We start from the raw sequence: 20,625 nt of genomic DNA, 5'->3' as shown, positions 1-20,625 counted from the left end.
ATACGAGAAGTTGAATAATTTAAATTCTTGGGGTAATTTTAGATCCACAGCTAAGGTTTGATTAACATGTGAAGAATATCACTAAATCAGTAAAGAGCAGCCTACACTGTTTTCGATTAATTTGCCAGTACATACCATTTCAAGCAGCTCAGACACTTGTGCACTCCATGATCCTCTCTAATTTCTCTGATTGTATGACAGTTTGGGCTCAGGGTTCACCTTTAACTATCTGAAATCATTCATCTTTGTACAATTAAGTCCTAAAATAATAGAAAAAAAACACATATAACATCACTGCCACATTCTGAAACTAGAAAACCATATGCAACACTTAAGTCTTACTTTAATGTTATACTCCCTTTCAGCAGATTGTCTGCTACAATTTGATGTTAGTTGCTGGTTTGTACGATAATTTGTTGCCTGACAGTGTTGAAAATTATGATGACCCAGCACATATTTCATATTCTGGATCTTAGTATCGAGAATATTGCCAGGATGTGGATCGTACTTTTACATCTGTCAGAAATTATGGTGACCTTGTCTTGTATTGTTTGGCAAAGCAATCCGACCATTTGTCGTGGAGTTATATACACATATGGTGAAAACGACCCTATCTCACAATGATAAAGAATCTCTGTAAAAAATCCTGGAACCAGTGATCCGGATCACCTCCAAAATTTAATCACTTCTTCCTTATCCCATTTTGAACATTTCCTGGAAATGTCAAGAAGATCTATTTTTTGAGATATGTTGTTCACAGACAAACAAACAGACTCTCTGATAAACAAAACCTCTTTGGTGGAGTTAAAATTCTTCATTGCAATGGTCAAGTGCTGGCTGAAAGCAAACCAGAGCTGTAACCATTCTGATTCTGCTATGTCTCATGTATGTATGTTTTTTACTGTAGTGTTATTCTGTGAACTTTTATGCTATTTTACTACTGTTAAATGTACATTTTTATGATCTGGTTATTCAAAGACCTTACTAGGGACAACAGTTGAAAACTAGTAATAGCTTTAAACCTTCTGTGCAGCACATCAGATTCATGCTCTGCTATGATACTATGTTAAACTGTAACGTCTCTATCAAATAAATTCAGATTCAAACGATGGACAGCTGAACCAAATCCACACTGAGATTTTGAAAGTGTCTTTAACAAACTGAAATACCCACTTAGTAGTTGCTGTCAAAATCATTCACATCTAAAGACTGGTCATAAACATTACATAAATTTATTTGTCTGTTGTCTCTTTTTTCCTCCTTGCAGCCCTGTCTGGAGGCCTTCAAGGCCAGAGCACCTCCTCCGTAAGCTCAATCAAGTCTGAGGACGAGGGAGATGAGAATCTCCTGCAGGACTCCAAACCCCTGGATACAAAGAAGGAGGACCTGGACTCTAAGGATCTTAAGTCTATTGAGAGGTCAAGATCTAGGTAACCCCGCCTACCCTCAGACGCTCGCTTCCATCAAAAGCCTCAGCTGGGCTGAAGCACACACCTTGCTCTGAAATCTTTCCTATGAAAAATTAACAGTTGACAAACCTCTCCTGGTCAAAGACATTGTTCAAGAAGTTAAAAGTTTTTTTGTTTTTTTTTTTGTAGAAACTTTGTAGAAAGAAAAAATTTGATCTGCAATCCTATCACGTTTTTCCCTGAAGATGAAGCAGTCAGGATTTGAAGCATTTTAATTTTACTTATGTAGAATAAAGATGTCTTTCAAATTTTCACCTGTTTGAAAATTAAGATCAAATGTAGTTGGAAGATGAGAAAATAATTGAAATTTCTATTTATTGTTTCTTCTTTATTAATAATAGTAAATGTTTGGGAGAGAGGACACAAGGGAGGATTTGAAGTGGTGTGTGTTTTGGGAACCAGTCTCTGGACTTTGATGGAGTGATCAAGTGTGATGAGAAGCAGTTAAATACAGAAGTGAAAACAGAGACGTCTTGCACAAAAAGGCCCACGTTTGCCAGCCATCTCTCTTGTGTACAAAGGTACTTAGAGAGTTCCCTGGTGAACTTGTGGCTATCAGTCAATTTTATCAGTCTCTCCATGGTCTTGGGCCTGGTTTTAACTGTTTCTCACACAACAGAGTAGAGCCAACACTCAAACATTCTCAAAGAAGTGCTGCCTCACATCCGTAGCCCTGAAATCAACACTGTCAGAAACACTGACGGTGCAGAGACTTATTGTTAGGCAGAAACCTAAAGCTTCAAAAAACAGCTTGTTTCAAAGAATATTAAATCCACAAATTAAATCTGAAAAAAAAAATGCCAGGAAGTCGCTGAAAGAGAGCATGTTGTTTTTGGTCACAGTGTTGATTTCCTTCCTTGGATGCAGCTGAGCAGCCTTCAAACCTTCAAACACCATTTTTGATTGGAGGACAAAAGAAAAATCAGAAACATTTGGATCCCAAACCCTGAGACTTGACATGATGAGGCGGTCATGAAAAAATATGATGATGATAATGATTTTGATGGTTATGCAAATAATTTTAAGAATGAAGATAAAATGTTGTTTTTGTTTCGTGTCAGGTTTGGGAAATCATCGTGAGTTTCGGACACACTGTGGTTAATGTCTACCTGGATGCTACTGCACTGTATTCATTTTTTTATAAAGTTTTATAGTTTGCAGCCTGTCTACTTTCATCTTCTCCTGCTTAGGATGACTCTTTTTCTCCTGTACCCTGGTTTTGCTCATTTGTGGTCTCAAAGACTCGTAAATCCAAAAGGTTGTGATTTATACTCCGAACTAAGTGTGTCCACTAACAGAGCTTCTTTTTGCCTCTAACAACTCAGATTTTTTTGAATATCTAACAATAATTTTGCCTCCTGACATTAGATACTTTTCCTGTAGCAAAGATACCTGTGATTTTATTGGGCTTTTTTTGATCAGGCCCAGTATTTACGCTGCAGCCATTAGGGACAATGTGTCTTCTAGTGGAGGCAGCCTCCTGAGAGTATTTTCAAAAGATTTTTACTAAAGAAGACAATAAATTATTTAAAAACAGGTTCCAAGTTTGAAACAGCAGAATTATCCTTTAGATGAAAGTCCCTTATATCGAAGTCTATGAGCAGGCTTTAGGAAATTATTATCCATGTTTGATGTATGGAGCCTGTTGTAGCTTTACAGGAAGCTGAGGTGTTTTGATTTTGTAAGCATCAGTTTTGGCTGATGTTAGAATGTTAGAATTTTTACATATATAAAAATATTTCCTCTTAGGGGTACAAGAATATCACAGTGAATGTGCTTTAAAAGACATGTTTTTCCTGCAATCTGTACTAAAAAGATTAAGATAAAGAATAGTTATTAACTTCACAACCAAATCTTGTCAGTGGACCATTTGCACTGATTTTTACCAGACTAGATCATCACCAATGAGGTGAACGCACCCATTTTGTCATGGAAACAATTATGACTTGTAATACCCAGAGGGTTGTGCATCCTGGTGTCTGTTCCCAAACCCTGACTGTTTTCACTGTACTGCGTAATATACCTGCAAGTAAACAACACACAACATCCACTGCTGGTTTGAAGATCCCTCTAGAGTATGAACTAAGCTTTCATCCTCTTCCCCTTTTTTCTTCTTTTTTTTTTTCTTTTCTCCTCCCTCTGATCCTCATTATTGGTCACCACAGCAACAACGACGATGAGGACTTGTCTCCGGAGCAGAAGATGGAGAGAGAAAGGGAACGGAGGATGGCCAACAACGCAAGGGAGCGTCTGCGTGTACGTGACATCAATGAGGCATTCAAGGAGCTGGGCAGGATGGTCCAGTTGCACCTGAAGAGCGACAAACCTCAGACCAAGTTACTGATACTACACCAGGCTGTCGCTGTCATACTCAGTCTGGAGCAGCAAGTCCGAGGTCAGTCTGATTCATGAGTTTACACACTCAACCTCATAACTAACAGCACTAACACACTGAGTCCAAGTTTGTTACATGTTTTATTATATGTGACAGCTGAAGACAGACAGGAAATGCAACCGACATGGAAACGACATGCAGCAAAAGGTCTTGGCCAGGAATCAAATCAGCAACTGCTGTAAAAAAAAAAAAGGCTTTAGCTTCTATGGTTGGGAATTGCACTTAGAAATATAATGTTTAAAGAGACACAAATAATACTTTTTTCACCTCAAATGCATAGGCTTCAACTGTCCACGAGGAGATTTTGAAGTTTCAAAGGCACTAAGGTGACTGAGATGCTGCAAATATGAGTCATACAGCCATTCCAATAATTGAGTCTTCTTTTTGAAGAAGCCAACAGCTTGTTACTTCAGTGTAACATGAAACCAATGAAAGACAAAATAAGGGTAGAGATCAGAGGGGGTAAATCAGATTTATAGCATATGTTGTGTTCTAACAGCTCCAGTAGAGGGCAGCAGTATAAGCTCTTGACTGTGGTTGAAGTTTGGCTTTTTGGCAAGAGTCTGACTGTTGTTACAGATCCAGTAAAAAATGTCTTGGTGAAACTACAAAAAGAAACACATAACACTAAACAATCTGTTCTCCTTTTCCTTCTGCCCAGAGAGAAACCTGAATCCTAAGGCGGCCTGTCTGAAGCGTCGTGAGGAAGAGAAGGTCTCAGTGTCATCGGATGGAGCTCCCCTTTCATTGGCCGCTGCTCATCATGCTGCTGCTGCCGCCATGGGCGATGGGTCGAACCCTATGGGACAAATGTAAAACGCAGCAACATCTCCTCCCCCCCTGAATGGTCAGAAGTTATCACTTATACACTAATCTGCTGTTGTACCTTTAAGTCAGACTTAGGAATCAATTCTGAGACCAGTCCAGGATCTTAATGCAATCCTTAATCATCAAATTTCAAATCCAAAGCAACCCAATCAGTTAACAGTATTTTCTAATTTTTCATTTCGGCTTGTTGGAAAGAAATTGGAAAGAGAGACTGTTTTTAGTGTCAACAGTTCTCTCAAAAGATAGACTCTGTGTCTTTGTCCTTTTGTCTGTGTATCTTTTAACCAAATGTTCTCTGCTGACCCCAGAGAAGCTGAGATGATATCACCTGTTTTAATCAACAAAATATGCAATTTGTGATCGACCACAGTTGACAGAATTTGCATTGTGTGGACTACAGAAAAGATACCCATTGCGCTGTCTCCGACCTGGATGATTTTATTCTTAGTGGTCCCACATTTTTAAAGTTAACATCCTAAAGTACTGAGAAGAATGCTTAACTAGTACTGTCATACTATCAAACTTAATTTGCAACCGCAGAAGTTGCCTCCTGTTGGCCATTTACAGATGAATGCAAAAGTTAAGATATCACTTTTTTTTTTTAATCATTCCTTTTACAGAAAATCTTTTAAAATTTGAAAAGCCTCATTTTGATTTCTTAAGAGTGAAAATACAGACACTGAGTCACATCACAGTTGGAGAAAGAGTATGCTTCCAGTTACTCAGTGTATTTGTAATTTAATAGGATATTCTAATGCTAACGCTTATATTTTCACTGATTACATCTTCATACTTGTACTGTTTTCATTATCAACGGAAAGAAAAGTTCACCTTCAATCAGTCCTTCCTACTAATGCAGAAACAAAGGGGTTAAAATGTGCACAGATAACATGTCAACAAAACATCAGCAAAATATGTCAGCTCCTGAGAAATAATATCCTGCAGAGCTGATGACATGTCAGCTGGGTTAAAGAAAAAAAAAGAGGACAAAGACTTTTTAAAAAAAAAAATCTGGTCTGGGTACATTTTAACAACAGATTGGCAGTAAGTGTGATTTTAATGTGTGGTTGTGTGTTTGTCTTGCTTCTAAGTAAATATCTTTCTCTGGTGTTTAAAAAATGCTTCCTTTGATGTTTTTTTCTCTTCAACACTTTGGCTCTACTTATTTATTTTATTTTATTTTATTTATTTATTTATTTTTTACCTCAGGCACAGCCACATTCAGTTTCATGACTGCAAAAGCATCACAGTGAAAGAACAAGTGATGTTTTTTTTGATTTTGCACACTGAATGTTTGTGCATGCTTCTGGTCATGAAACTTCACAGCACATTTATAACCCTGTTATTTCAGGAAAGGTACCAAGGGTTCCTATTTCCTTGATTGTGCTTACTGGGAAGGGCTCTTTAGAGAATGCAGCCTGGAATTAATGTCAAAGCTATACTGATGCAATCGTCTGCCTGTGTTGATACCAGGGTAAAACAGATATCAACAGATATGTTGATCCGTATACATTTCATTATGTATTGTTATGAAAACTTAACACAGAAAACAATGCTGTGAGTTAGAAAAAAGTCATTGTTCACATTAGCTCAACTGGATGCAGTTAAATTCAATAGTTTACATAACACTCAGCACTATATGTATTACATGTTGCCGATTATCACAGCTAAATTAATAGAAAACCCCCTTTAAAAAAAAAAAAAAAGTATAACTATTTAAAATGGTTTGAAGTTAGAGTTGTATTGGATTGATACTAAATCAAAGTTAAAGTTGCTTAGTCTTATTTGTGTAATGTTGGTGAAAAATGGTTTGCAAAGGTCAGACAGCATTCCAGCACAAAACTTCTTGATACCAGTATGTTGGTATTTAAGAATTTTAGCCTTTCATCCAAGGAGAGTGCAAAAAAGAGCATCAGTTTGTGGTGAGCATCATATGCAGGACAAAATATCCACCTGTGCAATAGGTAGAAATTTAGTTTCTTATTCTTTCTAGAACATAACCATCACAATATCTGACTAATGTGATTGGGTAACAGTCAATTACCGTTACACATGCCACTCATAATTATAAGTCAGTTAAACAAAATATATATATTTTATTATTGTAGGCTTGAAATATGTGTCGCACCTTGTGTCAAAACTTTAGGTCAGCCTATACTAGCCAGGGCTGTTGTTTAACTGAACGACTACTATCATAATGCTGTAAAGCTCTACTACCCAGATATAAATACACACAGATGGCAGATATTGTGTCATAGTGAAGCATAGTTTTGTAGCATTTGTAAACTTTAATTTTTTAAAAGGAAAAGGGAGATAAAGGTGCTTTTAGGCTGTTTGCTTAAACTGACTAGATGTGCTAGATTAGAGTGATGTCATGTAATGTAACAAATGAATGGCAATGAACTGCCACCATTATAGAACGTCTGTCCCTTTTCCTCAAAGCCAGCCTCATCTGTGTGTGTGCGTGTGTGTGTGCGTCTGTGTGTGCGTGTGTTACAATGTTATGAGCAAACTTCCCTTCCTTTATTCTCTGCTCTTTGTCTCTCCAGGTCCAAGGTGCCAGAGTTCATCAAAATGATGAGTGACCACTTCCTCTGACGGCGTTACCCTGACAACCTGGCAATTCATCAAACCTGTTGTTGCTTCAGCCTGACCAATCGGATTCTCTGGAAATTCGACCTGACCAATCAGATCAGCCTCTTTCTCGCCTTTCCTCTGTCGTCTCTGATCCTCCTCCTTACCTTCATCTCCTCCTTCTGCCGAGAACACGAACTGCAGTCACGTTAGTCGCTTTTGTCACTTTGCATTTCCAGCTGAGGTGAACTGGATGCTACTTTGTGGAGATAATACAATAGCCACTGTAAACGTGGCTGCTCCAAAGTGGCAGTCTGTGGGAGCTTTTGGACAAAATGGACTCAAGACTTTGAAATCACATCATCTGAGAAAATTCTTCATCTTGAACTTGTTTTATCAGCATTCCCTGTTTTGAAGAACAAAAGGGTTCTATATATAGTATATAAATATATATATATGAGAGAAAAGGAAAAAATGACTAAAAACTTGTTGAAAATTTGCAACTGGACCCGAGAATTAAGGAGGGACAGGTTGGGGAGAGTTGTTCAAAGTGGAGCAAAACATATCACAAGTGTTTAAAGAGATTTTTCTGTTGTTGATAAAAAACAACAATGCGCAGCTGATGTTGAACACAGCCTCAGTGCGACTCTGACTGAATGGCAATCTAATGCCACACTGTGGATGAAGCTGTGCCTGATCTCCTCTTGGATGCAAATCAGTCAGATAGATACACATGGAGAGCAAACTAAAGTAAAAACAAATGAGAAACTTGACAATTCCAGGAAGTATTACACAACCTTCCCAGTCATTCACCCCCTCAAGAACCACCCTTTTCCACTGTTAAAAATATAATCCAAGACTTTTGCAAATCTACCCTGAGCGTTTGACAAACCAAGTGACCTGAGCAAAAGTAAAGTTTGTTCCTGATTATAGTTGGACCCTTGAAAGAAGTAGAACTAAACAAGGAAAACAGGGGCAACATGTTCTTCAGCTTCAAATGCATTCCCTTGTAAACATTACAATATGTAGTTTACACCATCAGTGTTAAAACCGGATGTTTCTTCTGCACTTTTAGTTTGGGCTAAAAGCCACTTTGACGTTGTGCTAACTTTCAGTTTAAAAATAGAATAAAAAACTTGGACCATTTTACTCACATGGCCCATGTGTATTGACTGAGAGAAAGAGAGAACCTAAAGAATCAATCATTGAATTAGTTAATCAATCAATGAGGGGCTCCAAAAGGACTGGGGTGTTAGGTCAAGAATTACAGAAGTAAGACACAAAGAATCATGCTGTTGCAGAAGCAAGTTTTCTTTCAAAAGCAGCAGGATGGACAAACTGTTTTGGTACCACCATCATTTGAGACTGTTGCTTTGGTTTGTTTCGCAGATGCAAAATTTTCAACAGGGAGGGAGGGAGGGATCTAGCAAACATCATGAATCAGAGTCCTTTGACAGTTACTCGTCAGCATGGGTAGAGCTGGCTGAGTCTGAGAATTGCTTGAATCCAAGGATTACTGGACAGATGGTTGAGAGGATGGACAGATGATAGAAACCATGGATGGATGGATGGGTGGACAAGAGGGTTTGACTGAGCACTGAAGTGAATTCTGCTCCACATTTGGAGCCTTCCCAAAATCATGATCCCTCCTCTTAGATGGAGTGCTGATGGTGCTCTGAAGGCCTGAACAATGGGAGTTTAGGGATTCATTGAAGGGTAGCAGAGTCTGACTGAATGGGCCAACATCTTGACAAGCTTGAGATAGGGGGCAAGAATGAGAAAACAGAGAATCCAAGAGTCTAAATGTTGAAGAATGCAAGGGAACAATCAATGGGGTGTGTTGGGGCACTACTTTACTTTAGAGGCCTAGTAGCAGTCGTCCAAGCACCCCTGTGTTCAGTTCAACAGATTCCATTATTTCCTTGTTTAAGATCCAACCCATCTTAGCCCTAAGCTTCAAATACAGTCCTATCTCTTCCCTGCTTACCCTACAAGGTTTTCTGATTGACATTGTTAACATTGTTGTCTGTTATCCTTTCTTGGGGTCATTAGTTGCTTCAACTTTCCTTTTGGTTTTCTTGATGCCTTTGTCCTGATTCCTGGTAAAAGACTGAGCACTGCCTTATGATCTTGTTCGGGTTTGAGACAGAACTTTCTAGACTGGTTGGACTTGGACACATTATTGTAACACGTTATTAATGGTAAAAGGTTGGGAAAGGACTTGTTCTACAGGTTGCCAGAGTTCTAGTTTTGAGTGATCATGTTGCTTGTCCAAGGTAGCAAAATGAGCCAGGCTTCCAGCAAAGCAAGGGCATGTGTCCACCAACACCACTTTTTACCCCTGGCAGTGCCTGCTTTCTATTCAAACTAGTGTTCTGTGTCCTAATGCTCTTGGCGTCATCTGGACTTTCAGCACCCATCTTAAAAATTTGCAACTTTTGGTACACCATCCCACTTGTCAGTGTCACCCACCTTGACCACTGACTAATCGGTATTAAGAACGAGCAAGTCCTCTTTGTCAATAACAATGCCCAAGATTTTTCATGAGGAGAAACTCCCATGGTCATTATTATGGGGTGAATTTAAATGTTTTTACCTCTTTTAATGGTTCTTAAAATACAGTGTCAGTAGACAAAGACCCTAACTGAGCCAGAGGACTGAATGTGAGCTGTATCTGACTCTTATGTAACTGCCAGATTGGGTGAGGTGTATGGGTTTCAGGATTTGGCTGACTGGCTCTAGAACAGGCCAAGTGGGCTTCAGATTTTTTTGATTAATGCTGGTATGACTCACGTAAGAGACTCATTTTGACAGTGCACCTGATGTAAGCCCCAGACATTCCAACTACCTTGATTTGTAGTGTCACTTTAGAAATGTGCTGCCTGTTGTCATTATGTTCCCAGGCAGAAGTTGACTAGCAGTCCGCACTGGAGTGGGAGATACAGGATCAGAACAAGGTGTCAAAGGCTGATGCAGGAAAAAATGAAAATGAATCACATCTACTGTTGCTATGCATCAAGGTCAAGTCCTCTGCAACAGTGAAAGGTCACTAGAATTTCTGCAGTGTCCATTGTTTTATGTTGTCAATCTCTGTGTCTTCTTTCACCCTTGCCCTGGTTTGAACCCTCCAAAAGACATGCCTACGTTTGATACCCAGTCCCAGTGCTGTCTTCTCTGTTGACCCTAGCCTTATGCACCCTAAAACAGAGCCTAGCCCCTCTCCCCAGCCTCTTGCAGTCCCACAGATGCAATTTGAACATTCACAATTCTACCAATGTGCCTTTTTAGAGTTCATATCATTCAAGTTGCCAGAGGAGGACATTTACCTGGTCTTTTAATAGGATGCAAGCTTAGGGAAACCTGTTCTTATTCGTTAGGTTCTATGCAGTCAGGTTTTTTACCAGACCTGGGAATTTAAAAAAAGCTAAAAAGGAAAAAAAAGTATTTTTTGGATAAAAAAATGAAACTGTATTTAATGTACTGTACGCTTATATGTAAGTAGACAGCGTGTTCTGGCTTTGAGCCAGTGAGACAGACGCTTGATTTAGCAAGACAAGCCCCCGTCCCAGTCCTCTCTGTCCCTCCCAAGTCCTCCATAATCCCCAACCCTTCCTGTTCCTAATCCCAGCCCTGTTTCCATGGTGAACAATGCGTCTCTTCTTGTATTATAGCTTATCAGCTTTTTATCAATATTTGACCGGCTTGTCCGTGAGCCAATGTAGTCTTCAGTACAAAGTGTGTGGTCGTATGTTGTAAAACAGATTTTTTTTTCCTCTCTCTCTCTCTCTTTTATAAGAAGAATCTTTTCCCTGATTACTTTTTCTTTGTCTGTTCTGGTTTACATGTCTATTATAAAAAATGTAAAAAAAAAAAAAAAAAAAAAAAAGACGAAAAGAACAGAAAAAAGAATAAAACAACACAATTAGCTATCTGACAGCATTGTTCTCTGTCAGCGGTCATTTTGACGTGGTTAAACTCTTACCCAATCAACAGGATGGCACGGAAACTGGAAAAGAATCTATTTGAATAAATCAATCTATATATAAATGTACAATAAAATATATACGATATATAAGGAGGGTGCCATTTTCTGTTCCTTTTTTTATTTCTGTTGCAAAGGAGTGTTTTCATGGGGAGGAATCATTTTCTCAAAGACTGAACTGGCAGAAGCTGGCGAGGCCCCTCAGTGTTCAAAGTTTTCGACTGACTTTGTTGTGTTCGCTGTTGTTGCCATGACAACACCCTGAGACTAGTATGGCACCCTGCGCAGGACAAAATGGGATGGAAGTTCCATCAGCTCCTTTCACTGCTATCTATCCAAGGCAACAACTCACAGACGTTTGTAAATTGTATGCAACAAAATGGCAAACTTTACCATTATTTTGAAATTGTGTATGTAAAAGTTATATTTTTACATGTAGACTGTTGTTATTTTGTGTTTTAGAAATATGTTGTATCGGTTTTTTTGTTAAAAGATGAAAAGTAAAAATTCAGTGTGTGTTGAAAAATGTGTCACATTGAAAATGTAGTGAGGTCAAAGTTTTAAATCATTAATTTCTTTCAACATTCTGTTTCTTATCTGTGGCAAACATTTGAGGGTTCGTGGGAGGAATCAGAAATCATAAATGATATACAATATTTGTCTAATTCTTCATGCCTCATGACATTACCATTTTTAATTGTATTTTTTGCAGAGAAATGTGTAAATAGTCATAAAACATTTTCTGTGGGGTTTCTGTGGGGTGAGGACTTGCCAGTGAGAGGTGGTGATGATGAACTTGTTTTGATTTCTTGTGGAGTTATATTTGTCCGCTTCCAGTAGCCAGGTGCCAACTTTTAGTTTTGGTCAGTGGTGCTCAGTGCTGTTTGTGGTTTTAGTTGCAGACCATCTGAAATGTAAGTCAAACATTGGCTTTCCCTTTTCCAAGAATCACTTTTGTTAGAGTCTACCAGAGCCATTTTCTTCTGTAAAAAAAAAAAAAATAGATGAATAAACAGAAAAGAAAAAAACACATATTTGACTGATAATCAGATTTGTATTATCATAATACTGCAAAATAGATTTTGTGTTTTAAAATTTTTCATTTTTGAAAAACAGAAGTTTTTCCTAGGGTAAAAATGTAGTGGTAGACAAAGTCTCCTTGCTAAATTTTCCACTGGCTCCCCCTGGTGGCTCCGACTCCTGTGTGTGAACTTTCTTTAGGATGGGCTGTAAGTGTAGACTAAATTAAGACCCTCAGCACCTGATTTAAAATTAATATATGAATTTTTTGTAAAAGATTGGAGTGTTGCAAATATGAAAAAGCAAGTCGTCAGCAAACAATCTTATCAGCTATTTCCCCAAAAAGATATCAGATAATGTGCAAGGCAGTTTCAGTCATTTGTTTTGGGTGTTTGCCATTAAATTGAGCTTTTTATCAAAAGGAAAAGCTGTTTTGAATCGGACCTAGGTGAAACACAAGCATTGAATCTGTCAGTGTAAGTACTAAATGTATTTTTTAAGTAATGTTATTTTGCGATGCTTTATTTCATTTTTTCTCTTTGTTGTATAACCAAGTCATCTCCCAGTACAGTATCTTCATTTTTATGTTACCCCTGATGTTTCTATAGCCAAAATGTTAACTTTTTCTTTTCCCTCCTTGTTGTACATACACACTTCATTTCTCTTTTTTCAGTGACTGTGCCATGAGCTTTGTAATCTGTTACTCTGTACCAGTTTTACTGCAATAATGAGTTGAATTCAAAACAGCCACTCTTGTCCTTTGTTTTCACCATCCACGTTAGAAGAGGAAGAATCTCATGATAAATAAATTTCAGTGACACAAACAATAATAGACATCAGAGAAGCAAAAACAGAAATTTGGTATGTTTTCAGTTTTTCTTACATAACGGAGCTTTTTATTCAGTCACCTATGTCGATACCTGGTATGCCAGAACTAGGCACAGAAGCTCAAGGATTACATGACTAGAAATACATGATTAAAATAGCTTATTTCAGTTTTTAGACTCCATATCACGGAAACTGAAACCATGTATAAACTACCAAAAGACAGGAAAAAAAAGAAAAAAAAAACTGCAGACTTTCACCGAGATTTGAAATCTTTTTCTATGGAGGTTTGCAAAGAAGACACTGAAATTTTTTTAGTTTTAATGACTGTTAAAATTAATTTTTGCAAAGCTATTCTAAGATTTAAAAATCTAGAAAGAATCTTTTTACTTTTGGAACACTAAAATGTTCAACCTCATCAGTTTCGGTGATAAATTAAAGTTCTAATGTCATTTGAAACTCTTTAGAAATTTAAAGTTGAAAGTTCAGTTTTAACGCCCAATGACTTTTAGCATTTGAATAATCTTTTAATGAGGCTCATTATTCCTTCTGCACAAGGAGAACATACTATATTTATGATTCAGTTCTTACAAATATTATCTTATTAGTGTTTGAATCGATTAAATTGACCCTTAATATTGAAGTGAACACTACACATCAGTTTTATTTGTGTCTTTTTTGTTGTGGTTTTCCACTTGTAATGGCTAACTCACATTCTCACCAAGATGCAGCACACCCATTACCAGGACATCTCTATTAAGATGAACTTAGCACAAATTTTATAACAAAGAGGAACTATAACCCAACTTTAATAAGGGACTGGAAAGTTAATGAACAACTCTGAAGCTAAATGGTATGCTTGTTGTGTCTTTGGGCAAATGAAACATCTTGAAACTCCACCGTGGGGATTAGAGTGTTAATATGCTTGACAAGGTCAGTGTTCTCAGGTGGGTTTACATGCCCACTTTTTACCCTACAATTAAAACCTTTACAATAAAAAATCGGTGTCTTCTGTTTACATGTGATGTGATCTTTTACCATCTGGTGTTAATGTGCTTAAAGCACCGATTCCCTCAGCTGTCTGACGTAGCAGCACGCCACAATACAGGAGATGGAAAGAGAGCTTCTCCTCCACATTTTAAAAAAAATTATTTTCACTTTTAATTTTCTTAATGAAACAAAATGAATTGGTGGTACTCCTTTTTATGGAACAAAGAAAGGGAGGCTGATGGTCATTTTGAGGTGAAAGAGAACAAACCAGTCAATGCACACCTGGGCCTTGAATACCCTTGCATATAGTGGTGTGTTTTAATGGAAGTATGCACATCACTCCGTGAACACATATGTTACTGGTTGAAGAGATTATTTTAATATAACAGAGAACATAGTAGACTCTGTATTTTACCCCAGTTATTCACTCAAACATTAAGACAGCTTATGCTACATTCCGACATCTAACTTTGTAATATGTGAACTGAACTGAATCAATAATAAAATGCTCTTAATGCTAAGAAATTTCATTTATTCAATGGATGCGAAAACCAAGCTTCCCATCAGCATTATCAATGCCAAAGTTGATACCAGGAGTCATGTTTTGATTTTGTTTGGTCAGTGAAATAGCGTGGGGTAGCATGGGGCTGTCCCAAAGGTTTGACTTTTGGTACCGGAAAGCTTATAGCTAACATTTACATATTTTTTATTCTCACATTCATCAGAGTGATACTAAAAAGGAAACTTGAATGAGGGGCTTGAAGTGAGGCCCATTTCAAGTAACAATGTTGTCTACAACTGCAATTTGTCATATTCTGTCTTTTTTCAAGAGCACATTTCTGTCAAGGCATGAAGATGAGATTGTCCACCAGCCAACCAGCCAAGAGGGTACAACAATAAGAGGGCTAAAGAGTGTAAGTGAAAAATCAGTTTGGCAAATGGGGCAACATTGGGTAAGTTGTTTTCTTTGTTTGTTTTGTCATTTTGTTTTTATTTTTTTGTCAGTGTTTCAACAAAGTGTTTCAGGATCATAAAGCCTGATTGATGGCATTTTCTCTCTTCTTGTGATGCATGTCAGAAAAAAAGAAACTCACAAAGAAAAGATGGCTTTTTATGTTGTTGTGAGTGACTGATTGCTACAACTCTGTTTTACCACAAAGTTAATCAAGTATAATCTGATTTTATGAACAATTTGTTGCTGTTCTTATGTTTGTAACTGTTACGTGACATTAATGTTATTGTCCACCTGGATGCTGTTGTGTGTTGTTGGTTTAGTTGCAGATGAGTGCAGATGTTAGGGGGCAGGTTCTCTTCAGTTTTTTCAGAAAGTTTCATTGTGCCTCATACCAGTTCTTCGCTGTATGCTGCCTGTTGGTTCCCATCTTGTTGTGGTTCAATGAGGTTTGTGTTCATGGCTGCCCTGTAGCAATAAATGTGCCATTTTGATAACACAATGCTTAAATACATACTGACACTTAACAGTTTTAGGGAAAGTAAAACAGTCAAATTTTGAGAAGCTACTGATGATTATCAAGATAATATGGTTGTTGACTTTCTCTCTTGCATTCTCTTTTTCAAATAACAACCCAGCCATGAGACAACGTGATCGTTAAAGAAAACTCCACAACTTAAAATCTATTGAGATGCCAGTGGTCACAGGCAGAGTCATCTTTTCCTATAGATTCATATTCAGAATATTTCTCTTACCCTTGGATAAATTTGTTTTACAGTGGGTAAGTTCTCTCGAGAAGTGACGACAGTGCATAGGCTAGAGAACAAAGAAGACGGCCCCAAAATAAAAAGCATGATAAGTTAAAACATCAGTTGACAAGATGATAAAGATGTGCCATTCATAAAACTAGATGAAAGAAACAGTACAAAGAATAAATACATTAGTTATGTTGCAGTTTCTCTCATTTGTTAACAGCTTAGATGGCTGCTGGTACAAAGCTGTTTTTGTAGCGTCTGGTTTTACAAGCAGGTACCATGAACCGACCTGATGGGAACCTCTCAGTTTCAAAATGTACAGCCATTTTTCTTGTCCTTACCTCTTATTAATTCATATGTTATTGACAAGAGGTAAAGAAGGGGCTTTTGTTCCTGAAGTTTATCCTGAAGGCAGCGTTTCTCCCCACCCTGGGCAGCACACACCCAAAGAGGAGGCACTGCCTCAGCAGCTACAGTCAGGACACAAAAGTCTCCTCTTTGCAGTTAATTCCTCAGATTACTCATTACATTGTAACATGACCAAATTCCTGTGGCCTGACACTGTAGCATTGACGGTGATCTGTGTTTCTGGCTGTTTCGGCCTGTTGTACAGGGTATGGCTGCATTGTAGCTGGTATAAAAGAGGCAGACGTAGCTTCCAGGACTGAATAATCCATCCAATTAAAGGTTTATCGATGGACTAATGCGTTGTGATAATTGCTTAAAACTGCTTTCTTTAAATGATCATTGGTGGCACTGGCTCTAATGGGTTCAAAAAGTAATTTGATAAATTAAAGTGTATGAAGAAAAAGAGATGACTTGTTTCTAATTTTCCCTTCTCTTTTTTTTCCTTTATGAAAATGTAGACATGGGAGGGGTAGGGCATACAGCCTTACCAAGGGGTGACCTCAAACCCAAACAAGTGTCATGTCCTGGCTCCACCTTCCCACATGGTATCTCCGGTGGCTCTTTCTGCCTTTCCATCCCTATTGATCTTCATATTAGGGTTATGGGGAACATATGGGGACACATGACTTCCTGATGTTGCATAAATACTGGAATAAGAGCTTAAGAGGACAGGTTTCTTTAGTGAGTCCTGGCCTGAGCTGTCATCTTAACACTTTTTAATGAATTTTATTCACAGACTTGTTTACTCCGCGGTTAAGGTAACTCAAAGCTTCAGAGCACCCTATGAACTATGAACTGATACATCCTTCACCTTAAGTAACTAAACCTAAAGCTACAAATGATCTCCGTGCAAAACAAGCCATAAACTGTTTGTTTCTATATTCACTTAAGAAGTGCTGCTAGGTGTATTTTTGCATGTTGGATATACTGTTTCCTCTTGCATGTTAGGCTAGGCTAAATATTGTGCACACAAACAAACAGTTTGTGACTATAAAGTTAAAAAAATAAAAAAATAAAAAAAATTCAGACCTCCAGGGCTCCTTAGTATGAGTTCTGCTAATGTCTGTGAAGTATTTATGGATGGTAAAAAATGGCTCTCAAGGTCCAAAGTGAGTCTTGTAAACTGAAATCTAAAATTTCCTTTGGTGTAAATGATTGTGATTTCAGTCCGTAGACTTTTATTTATTAGTTTAAGTGTTGCATGCATGTGATTGGTACACAGGAAGTGCATACACAATTTCAACCTGTACTTTTCTGTGAATGTGAATGATGGAGGAATCTGTAATGTGAAATAACTACTCCATTCTCCTTTACTTTGTAACCACTTAGTAACCAATACCAACATATCAAACAAATTACAAAAAAAAGGTTAAATTTCATCTTATCCTATAACCAAAGTCTTCTGCTCAATTAATTCTTTTGTAATCCACAGACTTAATGAAGTCCTTGTTTGACATCTTGGATGTTTATAGTTCAGCAGGCTGCTGTTACAAGCCCATGCAGGTTCAGTATCACGTCACATGTTCGGAGGAACTGGTTCATCTGTTGAAAGGACTGCCCGATGATCTGATGAGGTCTCTCTGGTTTACTGGAAGACCTCACCAGTTCATTTTGGGATGACTCTTCATTTTGAGTCATGGAGGTGTTTTTAAATCAGTCTCTGGCTGCAGGCTACATACTGCAGAATGACGTCAATTTCCAAATGTTCTCATGATGCATTTATACAAGCTTGGTGTGCTGTCAGTTCAACTCATCTTATACTTGCTGTCAGGGAAGAACATGATAGATACATTTTTGTCCTCTGATTGTAAAAACTTTGGCGCAAGCGGGAAATGAAGTTACATATTTTACATAACAACCAATGTACAAACCATGCAGAGATGTTGATACTGACTTAAATGTGTTTGCAAAAAAGCATGCTGGATAAAAGCAGCAATGCTTTTTAAATATGTACTCTCAACTTCCATGACCTGCTGTGGTACCTTCACCGTATCACCAATAAATCAATATCTTGCAGATATTTTGTTGGCAACTTTTCTTTTTTCTATGGCATTATATCTTTTGCAGCATCCACTGACCCCTTGATTTAGATTAAATCCCATAAGGTAGGCAAACCACTCAGTTAAGGATTTAATTATTGAAAGTATGATCATGGGAGTCTTAGGGATCATTCAGCCCTATTTCTCTTCTTCTGTGTTAAATTTCCCACTACCTATTTCACAACCGTACACCTTCAATTTTCAGAACTTTATTTTTCTTCATGTTTCAGTTTATCAAATCTCACAAAAGCAACATGACTGTTTTCGCTCCGCTGATGAATCAGAGGTCTTTTTTTTTTTTTTTTTTTTTTTTGATTCAACAATGCAATCAAATGCTCTCGCATTCAAACACCAACTTCAGCTGTTACTCAGCTGGTGCTGTTTAATCCAGAGAAACAAAACAGACACAGAGATCCAGATGTTGTCCTGTTTCTTTTCCTGGCTTCTTATTGTCAACCTTGCTGAAGATATATGATTGTCCCTTAGGCAAGCTCAGTGTGACATGTTTTGATATGTTGAGCATAAAAAGTCTAATTATTCTATTTCTCAAATGTTTCTGTTGTACCTGCAGGGTACACTGTACATGTTAACCCCTGTTTTTCTCAGATCTTACCTGTATGAACCTCAGGTCCCTAAATATCTTAAAGGTAAATCTATTTTTTGAAGCTCTAACAGGTTTAGTTTTATAGGAACAGTATTATTAGGAGCTAATCAAATGCCCAATCCAAGAACACAGTTGTCAAGGTTTTTTTTCTTGTTGTTGCAGTTTTTGTTAGATTATTGACTTCACTCTCTCGGGGTTGACTTCAGGTCATCAACAATTTGAATAGAAAGTTTCAGTGAACAAAGAGCAAGACAAGCAAGACGACCACCAAGGTATGACCCCCTCTTTCTGTTTTTCTGAAGAAAGGGCCCCTATAGTTCATAGGAGGGTGGAGGCCTGGCCTCACCCTCCTCATAAACACGCAGGGTTAGCTGTGCTGCTCCTCAACTTTTTTTTTTTTTTTTTTGCCCTCCTGAACCTTCTTTTCCAACCTGCTCTGCCTTGACTAAATGTTGACCTTTGGCTTTCAGACTTACTGACATTACTCACAGATCATTGACTGTTGTTGCTTGTCATTCAGGTATCAGTTTATAAAACTTGACAATGCTGCATGTAACTCAGTTTGTCACAAAAGAGGTTGTCAGTTTCTTTTGTGCCTTTGTTACTTTTATAAGAACAACATCTGTGGCTCTGTACTGTGACAGAGATAGTTTCTAGTTGTGACCCCAGAGCTGCAGATGGAAGTAATGCAAAAATAAGTTGCCATCACTCTTTCATCTCATTTGTTTATGATACTATTTTTTATCCTAGTACCTTGCTGAATGGGGGATTTTGTTGAATTCATGTTAATCTTTGTTTGAGTGTTAGGATTACGCTTCTTTGTCTTTCTCCATTCCTTATAAATCTGTTTTCATCTGAGCCACCTGGTTAAACAAAGTCTGAAGACAGAAAATCCCTTCACAGCGGGGTCAGTTTCAGCTTGGATGTTTTTACTCGGAGCACTTTATCTTAACCACTAAGAATATACGGGACATGCTGAGTTATATTTAGGCACTTTACAGGGAGAAATACAGGGGGCAATAAGCCTCTGTGGCTACAAAAGAACGTCAAAGGTAAGATTGTTTGTGCGGTGAATTTCAGTCAACACTGTTGTCATGCTTATGTCACAGACATAAGTTTGTTTTGAGCTTACTCAGTCGGAATAGTTGCGCTGACATTATTCAAAACTTTAGGATTGTAATTTACATTAAAAAATTAACTCCATAAATATGTGAAGAACACTTTTACCTTCCCTTTTCTGAGAAAAAGAGTGAAAGCAGTTGGTAATTGCATGTACAGTGAGTGTAAATAACAATGGAAAGTGGCTGGTGGAGCATTAAAACGTGCTGTGAGGAGGATCTGTTTTAAATGGACTGCAGCGCCACCTCAAGCACACTGAAGATGTAACTATTAACAAGGCGTTTTTGTTTTAGAATTATAAGTAGTCAAACATATTTTCTGTGTTCAAGACATCTTTTTACGGGCTACAACGCGCTGGTACGGAGCACTGTTGTTTGAAACGTAACAACAAACAAACTTTGTCCATTTGCACTGTGAATTAGTAGCCGTCGTCCTCACCTCCTTCTCCTCACCTTGTGGGAAGACATCAGGCCTTAGCATTGACATGCTACAGACTGCTAACAGCTGAGTTTACATGTAAACAATGCAGCCATGGTTTTATGTAGGATCTCCAGACAAACACTAGAGAAAAAGTAGTAAAAATATCGCTGAAGCCACAAAAAGTTTGGTGTCCATGACCAACAAATAAGCCTACAAAGTAATGGTCCACTCCAAATACAAGATTA

The 20,625-nt window shown here is 37.9% G+C and overlaps 1 protein-coding gene across 10 annotated transcripts in view; it reads left to right on the top strand.

Moving 5' to 3' along the window:
* tcf4 (transcription factor 4) overlaps positions 1-13,486 on the top strand; it is a 234,326-nt gene extending 220,840 nt beyond the window's left edge. For 4 of the 10 annotated variants that reach the window (XM_074691144.1, XM_074691138.1, XM_074691141.1 and 1 more), the window contains 4 exons: positions 1,268-1,430; positions 3,635-3,864; positions 4,526-4,676; positions 7,242-13,486. In XM_074691144.1, the coding sequence (XP_074547245.1) occupies positions 1,268-1,430; positions 3,635-3,864; positions 4,526-4,676; positions 7,242-7,290 (593 nt within the window). In that variant the 3' untranslated portion in view covers positions 7,291-13,486. Of the gene's footprint in view, positions 1-1,267; positions 1,431-3,634; positions 3,865-4,525; positions 4,712-7,241 lie in introns of all 10 variants that reach the window. The other 6 variants (XM_074691140.1, XM_074691147.1, XM_074691145.1 and 3 more) reach the window with 4 other exon arrangements.
* The last annotated feature ends 7,139 nt before the right edge of the window (positions 13,487-20,625 follow it).

The sequence above is a fragment of the Halichoeres trimaculatus genome, unplaced genomic scaffold (genome assembly GCF_033239565.1).
Source record: "Halichoeres trimaculatus isolate MK-OKI-2021-1 unplaced genomic scaffold, fHalTri1.1 fHalTri1_scaffold_16, whole genome shotgun sequence".
Lineage (NCBI taxonomy): Eukaryota > Metazoa > Chordata > Actinopteri > Labriformes > Labridae > Halichoeres > Halichoeres trimaculatus.
The sequence above is the reverse complement of the archived record's forward strand: the minus strand, read 5'-3'. Positions and strand labels throughout refer to the sequence as shown.